The 10,860-nt window shown below is 35.2% G+C and overlaps 2 protein-coding genes across 2 annotated transcripts in view; both read left to right on the top strand.

Annotated features, from left to right (window-relative positions):
* Window positions 1–558: 558 nt before the first annotated feature.
* LOC125856706 (UPF0481 protein At3g47200-like) lies at window positions 559–2,098 on the top strand. Its single transcript, XM_049536325.1, has 2 exons — window positions 559–1,064; window positions 1,194–2,098. Exons 1-2 carry the CDS (start codon window positions 570–572, stop codon window positions 2,076–2,078), a joined length of 1,380 nt encoding a protein of 459 aa, XP_049392282.1. The 5' UTR covers window positions 559–569; the 3' UTR covers window positions 2,079–2,098.
* Window positions 2,099–2,924: 826 nt separating this feature from the next.
* The window catches only part of LOC125856694 (probable methyltransferase PMT7), a 93,222-nt gene continuing 85,286 nt past the window's right edge, over window positions 2,925–10,860 (top strand). Inside the window, exon 1 of the mRNA XM_049536314.1 lies at window positions 2,925–3,158. Within this exon, the coding sequence (XP_049392271.1) occupies window positions 2,942–3,158 (217 nt within the window). The 5' untranslated portion in view covers window positions 2,925–2,941. The remainder of the gene's footprint in view (window positions 3,159–10,860) is intronic.

The following is a 10,860-nucleotide window of genomic DNA, read 5'->3' as shown; positions in this document are numbered from 1 at the left end:
TATTTTAGTCGTTTATTGTGGTAAAGTCCACGTAGCACTATAAGAAGGGTTTGTTTCAATTTTAGAAATTTTTGTTACGCGTATATTAAAATTTATATTATATAAATTGATAGTGTAAATAATTTTTTATATATTACTCAAGTTAAACACGAAATAGTCATATCATACTATTATTGATATTTAACATGTTATATCAAGTAAATTATCTTGATTGAATCTATATTTGGTCGATAAATACAATTTAAAACCTCATATGAGTTTGAGTATTTTTCTCTAGTTATAAATTGATCAAATTTCATACTTTCTTTATCTGTAAATTGATCAAGTTCCATACTCCGAGATAGTAGTAAAGAAATCCTAAATAATACGTGTCATTGCCTTTTAAGTGACCTGATTGTGTATTTCTTTTACATAGTTGAGGTGCCTAAAACTTAAATTCATTTATATATATTTTTCAATAATTATCCTATAAGTTACTCGATTGTGCACATATTATTTTATAACGTAAGTGCATAAAACTTAAACTCGATTGACTAACGTTGCTTGTTCAATCAGGAAACATACCAAAAATGTCCTTAGAATTTGAAATGTTGGACATCACAATCCCAAGACAACAAACTATATCAAGAAAACGTCAAATACCAAAAGTTCCATTATTTATGAGAATTGACAATCAAAAAAGTGATGACTATGATCCTAAAGTTGTTTCATTGGGACCTTATCACCATGGAAAGTTAGAACTCAATTTTGTTGAAGATTTCAAGCCAAAGGCTCTAGAAATGTTCATTCATGGAAGTAACAAAAAACAAGATTTCTTCCTTGAAGAAATTATAAGGGAGATTGATGATTTTAGAAGTTGTTACCTTGAAGAATTCGCGAATAAGTATAGCGACTATGAATTTGCACGAATGATGCTCGTTGATGCATGTTTCATACTAAATGATATCGAGATATCAACAAGGTCCACACCAAATTCTGCCTCTAAACAGAGCAACACTATCAAACACCTTGGCATTGCGGTTTATTTGGTCACTAGACGTGACCTTTATTTGCTTGAAAATCAGGTATCAATGACATAGGAAAATTTAAAACCAAGTTCTTTTTTTTGTTGGAAATATGCGTGTTAATAGTAGTTAATATTACTTTCTATACATATATATATTAAATCTTGACCTTTTGTTAAATACATGCAGGTACCTTTTCGCGTTCTCAAGCTCTTGGTTAAGTTGAGATATGACGATGATCAAGGTGGTGGATATCATTCATTTGAAGAGAAGGTAAAAAGCTATTGTTCTCAAATGTTTTTCGATAAGCAAGAGGACATCAAAATGAAAGAAAACACGATAATTGAGACAGACCCCCCCCACCTTCTTGAAGTTTTCCGTAGAGTACTTGTCAAAGGTAGTGACGATGAAGCTAATGCCACACAATCACGTAGTTATGATTTCATCTTTGATTATTTTCCCGATTGTTGGAGGAAAAATCATGTACCACACAAATCAGGATTGCTCACAAATGTGTTTTGTTCCGTCACGGATTTGAAATCAAAGGGGATTCATTTTAGGCCTAGTGAAATTGATTCATTAAAAGGTGTGAGATTTACATCTCACTATTACTATGGAAAACTAAAACTCCCATGTTGGTTTGTTTCAACATACACTAAAGTATTTTTTATGAACATGATAGCATATGAATTATGTCCAAATGGTCCAATTGATAGAGCTGTTGTGTCATACATAAATTTCATGAAATCACTAGTGATTTCACCAAATGATGTGAAAGAATTGAGAGAAGAGAAGATAATATTCAACACATTGGGAAGTGATGAAGAAGTTGTACAAGTTTACAAAGGATTAAAAACTTATGGGGCAGATGATCCATTACTTTTCAAGAATGTGAAGAGGAATATTCAAGAACATTATAATAGCAAAGGGAAGACTTGGATTGCTGAATTAATTGATACATATTTTAATAGTCCATGGTCATTAACTGCTTTGATTGTTACTGTTTTTCTTACTTTCTTGACTATTGTTCAAACTTATTATGGTAGTCCATTTTATCATTCCCTTCATGAATGATAGAATAACAACAGACATACTTAATGTAATTTCATAAGTGGAGTCTATTGTTTTTTATTCTTTTCCCCCTTTCAAATTGTCTTTTTTGCATTTTTGATTTCACTCGATGTTCATTATTTGTACTTGAGCTTGAGAAGTCCAATATTGGAGGTAAAATGCTCCCTAACAAATGTAACTTCATACTTAGGGCTCGAACACAAGAACTTTGATTAATGATAGAGAAGTAGTTATCACTCCACCACAATTCTTGTTGGTGATGTCATTTTACTTATTATAGTACATTCTACCAATCGTAGTGACAAAATACTTAGGGAAAAAAATTGTATAACCATCTAGTATTCGATATGCACTTGGCCAAACTAAATTTCTAGATTCTATGGGAATGTATATGATTGTAATATTTATTGCCTCATGATACAATTTCATTCTTATATAGTTAAAAAAAGAATGATACTTTTTTAATATTTACAAAAAAAATAAAAAAAAATCTAATAATAGTCTTAATATATAATTTTATAGCTATAAAAATGTTTATAACGTACTTTAGATTAAATTTATAAAGTCTTTTTTTAGTTATAAAATTTGTATCAAATAAAATATCATCACATAAACTAAGAGGCCAACAACATAGAAAAAAAATTCATTCTTCACTTGTGCTTAGCTCCAAGTACACCCAAAACTCAATTCTCTCGATCTCATAGTGTACATCGTCTTCCCTTAGAGCTCTTTTCTTGATTACCCCTCTTTAAATAATAAATCTTGTTCACCATTTTATAAGTTTTGTACATGGTACTTATCAAACAGTGAATTTTGTTGAACCCCTTGGGAAAGAGTTAAGGGTTGAGAGACTAGAAGAGGGAAAAATGGGTGGTGGATCTTGGATAAATATGAGGGCATTTGATTGGAATACAGGGCAAACAATATTGATTGTCCTGTTGGTAATGGTGGGATCTTTTTATAGTGAGACACTTTTTGGGAAAAACCCATCTTTATATGTACCTCAACAAGAACAACAACAGCTTGAAAAGCAACAACAATTGTCTATTGCTTCCAATTCCAACTCTTTAGAATTTACCTCTGGTTAGTACTCTTTTTGTGAATATTATAAAGTTTGAATATTTGAGTGCTAATGAAGAAGTTGATGAGAATATTTGAGTTATAGGGAATCTTTGTTGCAGTGTTGTTGAAGTTATGTTTTGTTTGGCTAATGACAGGAAGAGGAAAGTATTTAGAATTGCTTTTAAGAAATGAGTGATCCTTTTTTACTCTTTTTGGTATAAGAGAAAGTGGATATGCTTTTAAGAAAGGGGAATTCTAAAGCATAACATAAGCTTGAACTTGATAAAAAGGAAACATACTCACCTCTTCTCAACTCACTCAACTAAACTCAACTCAGAAATAAGATACGCAACTCAAAGATAAGATATTCAAATCAGTGAAATAAGGCTCAACTCAATAATAAGACACTCGACTCTTGGTACTCAAACTCTGGATACTCAACTCAATATAAAGCAACAATACGAGATGCAATATATTGAAAGCTTTTAAAACAGTAGAAAGCAACTCAATGTATTTAAGAATACAATATACTCAGTTTGTATGCAAGGATACAATATAAACTCTGTTTGTATATGAAAATACATAATAAACTCTATGTATATAAGAATACAAAATATCTCTGTGGAGTTTCTCTAACCGACAACCATCACTTATGAGCTATGTGATGATACAACATTTTGAATCACGCTGCCAAGGCCATCCTATACCTTGTCGGGGGTATAGAACCTAACTACTAAGTGGATCCACTAGTCTATGCTAAAAAGCACTAAGGAATCATCTAAAAAGTATGACCCTTTTCTACCCACGTTGGCTACATGGTTTATTGGGGTTGTGAGTTGTCTGAACTCTCCCCCATATCGGTGCTCAATCCTACTCCCAAAATATAACTAGCTCATATGTTTAAAAACATAACTTTTTTTGTAGTTTGAGATAATTACTCAAAAACTAGCCCAAAGTCTCTCTTGGAAATCAATGTTTCCTCTCTTGCTTAAATGTGAAAGCATTTACTCTTTACCGAAAAACTAGCTCAATGGATCTTTTGGAATCGGAGTTTCCTCTCTTGCTTAAATGTAAAAACATTTACTCTTTAGAAATAAATAGTTCCAATATACTCTTTTGAAGAAAATGAACTTCATTTGTTACTCTTTACTCAACTTCAAACTCAAATCTTAAAACAAGTTTAAAGCATTTGTAAAAGACTTCTTAAAATAGGGTTCATGCCGACTTATGGACGTGAATGACTAAATTCAAGGTTTTCAATAACCATAGATAGAACTCAATAATTGGAATTCAAGAACTTCAATGATACTACTCATTTTAAGAATGCTCAACTCAGAGGGTTCATGTGGAATTATGAACATGAACTACTCAACTCAAGGACTCAAAGGTACTTCTCATCTCAAGACTGATCGACTTATAGGGTTCATGCAGAGTTATGGGCATGAACTACTAAACTCAAGGACTTCATGGGTAACATGTAATAGTCCCATGATTAGGAATATAATCTCAAATAGTTTAGGAACTCATATCACCATAGTTTGTGCTTTTCTGTCTTTTGATCATGGTTCTTTTACTCTTTGAGCATGGCAACACCTAATTTCTCCTCACTAGACAATTCAGCACCTTGTCCCACAAAGTGAATCACCACATATACCAATTTAAGATCATTTTTCGTCTTCATAGACCTACAGATGTTAAAGGTGACCTCCTCCTTATTCAGGCAGAACTTCATCTGCTCTCTCTCCATATCGACTAAGGCATGCCCGGTAGCAAGGAATGGTCTCCCTTAGAGTCCCAGGCAGCGGCGCCAAAATTTGATACGCTCAAATTACACCTCTATTAATGAAGTATAAGCGGTCGTCGTCAAATAAAGAAACCAACTTGTAGGTTGGGATCGATCCCATGAGGAATATGGTTCAGACTTAAACTTAACTCGCTATTATATCCGTTTAGTTAAACTATTTCCGAGACAAGTAAATAAAAGGGGGGAGGGGGGGGGGGGGGGNGGGGGGGGGGGGGGGGGGAGTGTTGTAAGCAAATAACCAATTGTTGATCAAGTAACAAGTGAGAAAGATTCAAACTTTAAGTTACCAATATGAGAGATAAACTAGGGTGTATGTGTTCCCCACATGCTCTTTACGCGGTAATCCTAATAATAGTAATCATTTCCTAGTGTTTTACATGCAAAGTTGGTAAGTTAGGTATCCCTAAGTGACTGGGCCTCCTAATAGGGAATTTCACTATGCACCTTGCTCCGGCTACGAGTGTATACTTTACTAACCCTTACCTTTACCTCAAATTAGACATCACATCAATGTATGTCTTAGTTTTCACCCTCGTACCAATTGACATTAGACTATTAGATAGCATCTACTAAATCTCTGTTGTTAATTCTTTTCTCATTCATTGCCTCCTTGGTCTGGCAAGTAGGAACGAGGTGAGTTCTAATATTTGCAACCGTTAAAAAGACTTCTAAGCGAAAGAATTACCAATACATGCATAAACACTATTCAAGAATTACTTATTATTCATACGTTGTTAATTGCTCATGGTTCCCACAACCCTAGTTGTGGATTTAGCTACTCATGCTTGAAAGAACACAATTCATGCTTTGATAAAAAGAATTCATGAACTTATGATTAGAGTAGAAGAAACCCGAAATCTCCAATTGAAATTCAAAGTGAAAATCTTATAAATCTAAATCCAGAAATCAAATTACTAAAAGATTGAAAGTTAATTCCCAAAAAAACACAAAAACTAAAAGTATACAATGTTGTCTAACCCCCAAAAACGATGTTTATAACTCCTATTTATAGAAAACATGTCCTAAATAAAAAGGAAACAAAATAAGGAAATAATAGGCTGGGACGCGGTTTCAGTTGACGCTTCGACCTATGGACCTTGGGTCGACCTACGGTCCATAGGTCCCCTCTGTGGCTCAACGCTTAGACAATTTCATCAGGTACTAGAACCTTCAACTTTATGATCTTCATCGACAGTTGTGCAGGACGGATCGTGGGTCGACCTACGGTCCGTCATCTTGCTCCGTGGTTCCACACTTGTTAGAATTTCCTAATGGTCCACCTATGATACAACACCAACGGTTTGTGGACTTTGATACGGTCTGTCCTAGCAATCCGTGGTTTGAGTTACTGAAACTTATCTCCCAAACAAAGATCTATGACTGCCCATCCACAGTTCGTCGATGGACCTAAGGTCCGTGGATGGCACCATTGGTGGCTACTTCAGCAAATTTTAGCTCGCATCTTCATCAACCACATCTAAGCCTATTTCCTGCAAAAATTAGATACAAAACATTAATTCGAATACATTATAGCCCTAGACACACACAACTTCTAAGTGAAATGCATCAAAAATATCGTAAACTCACGGTATATCAATATCAAAATCATGTTTGTCGTGTGGGTAACTGAACCCAACACTATGGAAACTTAAATACCTCTTAGGATTCAAACCCGTGGGGAAAATCAGCACCAAAACTCAAGAACCTCGACGAACGCCTTGATCTTCTCCTCTTTTCTCCTTTTTTCTCTTTTTTTCTCTTCTTGAACTCTCAACTAAAACCCTAAGCATATATTAGGACGATTAAACTGAACCTAATAGGATTAGACCCTTAAACCTTAGTAAAAATGAATTAAATCTGATTTGGTAAGGAAAAGACCAAAATATCCCTCACTATTTTAGGGTAACTTTCCTTAACTAGACAACTTGACTTCAAAAGGGCATATCTCACTCATCCGACCTCGACACTTAGCAAACTCGGTAGAGTTGGAAAGATAATTCAAAGAAATTTCATTTTCCATCTTATGGCACACCTAACTCATCCTATATTAGCTCATAATCTTTTTCCGAGGCGTTACATCTATAATCTTCCATCTTTAATTCGTTTTAGCTCTAAATTTCTTCATTTGTTCACCAATTTACTCGTACAAATAAAATACACTATTTAGCACAATTCATAAAATTTATGCTCAAAAAGGACAAATAAAAATACTAAATGTGAGACACATAATGATAAAAAAAATATTTTTGGCCTCACATCAACACCCCACACTTAAACTTTTGCTCGTCCTCAAGCAAACATTAAAACTCATCTCAAAAAATCAAATTGGGAATGTCATCACTTTGGTTGATACACATAATTAGGCAATATACAAATTTTAAAACATCATGTACAAGTTCCACTTATTATGCTAGACATCCAAATTACACAACAAACCTCTAACCTCCTAACCTCAAGGAAGGACTCTGAACTCATCAAATTTAAGCTTGTTCGCCTACTCTCATTAAAGAAAGTTAATAAAATCATGTATCTATCATGAAACAAGTGCCCTCACAAAAAGAAATAGTGTACACACTGAATTCAAAAGATTGAATATAAATTAAGGACTTCATATCAAGAACAACTCTCACACTGATGGAATGCACGTGTCCACCAGTGTTCTTGGGACCAGGTCCCCGACAGAATAAAGTGCAGAAAATGAATAACACAAAGTAAATCAGGCACAATGATTTTATGTGGAAACCTCATTTCTTAAGGGAGTAAAACCACGACCTGTCACACAGGACTTTTCAAACTGCTTCCACTAATCTTCTCCAAGCAAAAGTAAAAGTCAGTTTACAAAATGAGATTAGCTTGCTAATCTCCACACTAAGCAATACCTCCTAGCACTTGGATGAGCCAAAGCAGATACAACACTGCCCACTAAGCTATCACTCCTAGATAACTTAGACTTTGCTAAGAGGATACCACACCGCCCACTAAATCAACTAGCTCCTAGATGACTTAGAATTTGACTAAGCAACAAAACAATGTTGCCCACTAAACCAGTTAAACTCAACTGATTTAGGCTTGTAGAAACCGAAACAAATATCTGAATCCTTTATAAACTAGAACATATTTACAATATATGCACGAAAGTATAACTCCTAAGACACACTCTGATGCTTGCAGCTTGATCAGGTCCTTGTTGTGCTTGCCAGAGAATACTTCTTAAAAGTGAGTCTTTGCAAGTGTTCTTGAGAATTTTCAAGTTGCAAAAACTAACAAAACTCAAACTCAACAAACACGCTTCAACACTCTACCAGGTCCCTTTGTTGAGCATGAGTATTGTTCTTCCTTGAAGATCGCCTTCTTTTAAAGCTTATGAATTTTCAGAGAAAATCCAAGTTTTTGTTTTGCCAAGTCTTTAGTTTGTGTGTTGTTGGAAGAGACTATATTGAAAATGAACACAAAATCCTTGGGACAGCCTATTGGCTAAGAGCCTGCCTACTCTATAAAGGCATACACCTATCACATCAGAAGTGACAGCTTTACAAATGTATTGTAGTCCTTTCACGTACACAGTCTTGCAGGGACCAAGTCCCTTGCAAACTTTTCTTAATGAGTTCTTGAGAAGACTTGTTGGCTCTCTTCCTTTTTGAATGAATGAATTTAATATGTCGTTTATCATGTTGAAAAACCAACCATAAAGAGTTATTAACTGTTGGACAAACGACCTCTTCCATTCTGATTGGTTAAGTACGTTGTCGTCTCACCAACCATTGACAGGACAACTTTACAGCTATATCTCATTATGCATCTGATGGAGAGAACTCTGCATGGGACCAGGTCCTTGCATTTGTGAGCCACTGAAATAGACAGTCTCGTTCGCTCTTCCTATTAGTGCAGTACACTACACTTTTCACCTAGGACCTGTCGTGACAGCTTTACAGCTGTACCCCATTTGAATCTGGACGAGAGCACTCTGCCATGGACCAGGTCCCTGCATTTGTGAGGATCATCAAAACACTTAGAATATAACATTTTCCCCCTTTTTGATGATTACACACAAATATTCCTTACACTGAGTTTATTCATTCATTTCACTATCAGCAGTCCCAATAACAAGGATTTGATTCCTTGTTAGATCTTTAAGTTTGTTAAATCATCAAAACTTAACATCACCTCCAAAATAACATTTTCCCCCTTTTTGATTATAACAAACTTATTCACCAGTTCCCCTATCAACAAGAACTCTTCAGGTAATTGGAGTTTCATTATCCCCGAAGTTTGTTAATATATCAAAACATCAAAATAACATTTTTCCCTTTTTTGATGATGACAAACACCTTCTTCCCCCTATCGGCCGGACCAGGTCCTCTTCAAGTAGCTAGCATTGATTCCCCCTATCGACATGACCATGTCCTCTTTAAGTAGCTAGCATTGATTCCCCTTATCGGCATGACCCATGTCTTCTTCAAATAGCTAACATCATTTATTAGCATGACCCATGTCTTCTTCAAATAACTAGCATCATTGACCTCATACCTTAATAATTTTCCCCCTTTTGACATCATAAAAAAGGGTTAAAGCAGTAAACCAAGTTGATAGAAATGCAGTTCAAGCAAATTCATGGTCACTTGGGCAATACTAAGCATGAGTAAAAAAATGCATAAAGTAATGAGACAAGCCAGTAGAAGCTAGACATATTTTCATGCATAAATAAAAGATCAGCCATCAAAGCATTGCAAATATGACTACGAATGAAAACCAGAACAATACCTACTCAAGTTCGATAGAAAAAGAGAAATGAGGTCTGACTTAGGAAGTTGGGAAGAGAAGGGATGACTTAGAGGCAAGGGATTGAAAGAATAGAATTAGTAGAGCATATCCCTTAGCATGGTATTTTCAGAAGCCTCATTTCAAGCTCACATTCTTTGCTGCCCAGCTTTCATGTTGAACCTTCAGCGCTGCCAGTTTTTTTTTCAACTTGGTCCCTTTGATAGTGTTGTTTCAGAAGCTGAGCCTTTAGACAACCCATTTCAGTATCCCAGTTAGCAAGAGCAACTATCATAGCTTCTAACACTTGCCTGAGTTTCTAATAACAAAAAGATTGGTAAAATCGAACTTATCCAAAGCCTCCACGATAAATAGATCAATAATTGAGTAACCAAAAAGAAAATTTCATTTCATTGTTTTCTAAAATCAGACACCCTCCTATTAGGAATACTTTCAGTTCTTAGAATATTAACTTCCCCCTTTTGAACAACATCTTTTCCACATCTTTCTTTTGCTTGGTGGACCTGGTCCCTCTTCATACTTAAAAACATCTTCATCATAAAAATCTCCAGTAGGAACAAAGAGTTTGACCATTTGAAGTGTTTTTTAGAGAGGAGAAAAGAGGATTTTAAAAGTTTCTGATCTAGGATGGGGATTTGAAAAGAAATATGGAGTATAAAGAAAGTGAAAGGGTGTATTATGTGAAAGAAGGTGTCTTTTAGGCATTCAAAAGATGGGTCAACGATCAGATACCTGAATGACAGACATGTGGCAATTGTAACGGTTCACATGCATAATTCAAACTGCAATGTTAAGAGTGCTAACCTTTGAGAACAGACCAGGTCCCTCTTTGAAGTTTGAATGTGATTTGCCTATATCTGTCCTGACCTCTCCTTTCCTTCAGCCCTTCTGCCATGTGTGTATACCTACAAAAGGTATGAAACTGAATTTGCTAAAACATACATAACTGAAAAGTAAGGATACCTGCTCCCTTTGCATAGTCAGGAGAGAGTTGATTGCTTCAGGTAGGATCCATTTAAGAAGGTTTCAACATTTTCATCATCAGTTTGATTATTTCAGCCAGATCTTTAAGAGCTTTAGGCTGCTGCTTGATCTACAAGAGTTGAGCCCATCAAGCTACACTTGCCACATTCTCTATCT

This window comes from Solanum stenotomum, chromosome 2 (assembly GCF_019186545.1).
Source record: "Solanum stenotomum isolate F172 chromosome 2, ASM1918654v1, whole genome shotgun sequence".
Lineage (NCBI taxonomy): Eukaryota > Viridiplantae > Streptophyta > Magnoliopsida > Solanales > Solanaceae > Solanum > Solanum stenotomum.
This window is presented reverse-complemented; position numbering and strand designations above follow the sequence as displayed.

Bases quoted from the DNA above. Each gene is read 5' to 3' on its own strand.
- LOC125856706 (XM_049536325.1), top strand. From the start codon at position 570: ATGTCCTTAGAATTTGAAATGTTGGACATCACAATCCCAAGACAACAA. The intron at 1,065-1,193 runs GTATCAATGACA...AAATACATGCAG, and splicing joins TTTATTTGCTTGAAAATCAG to GTACCTTTTCGCGTTCTCAA.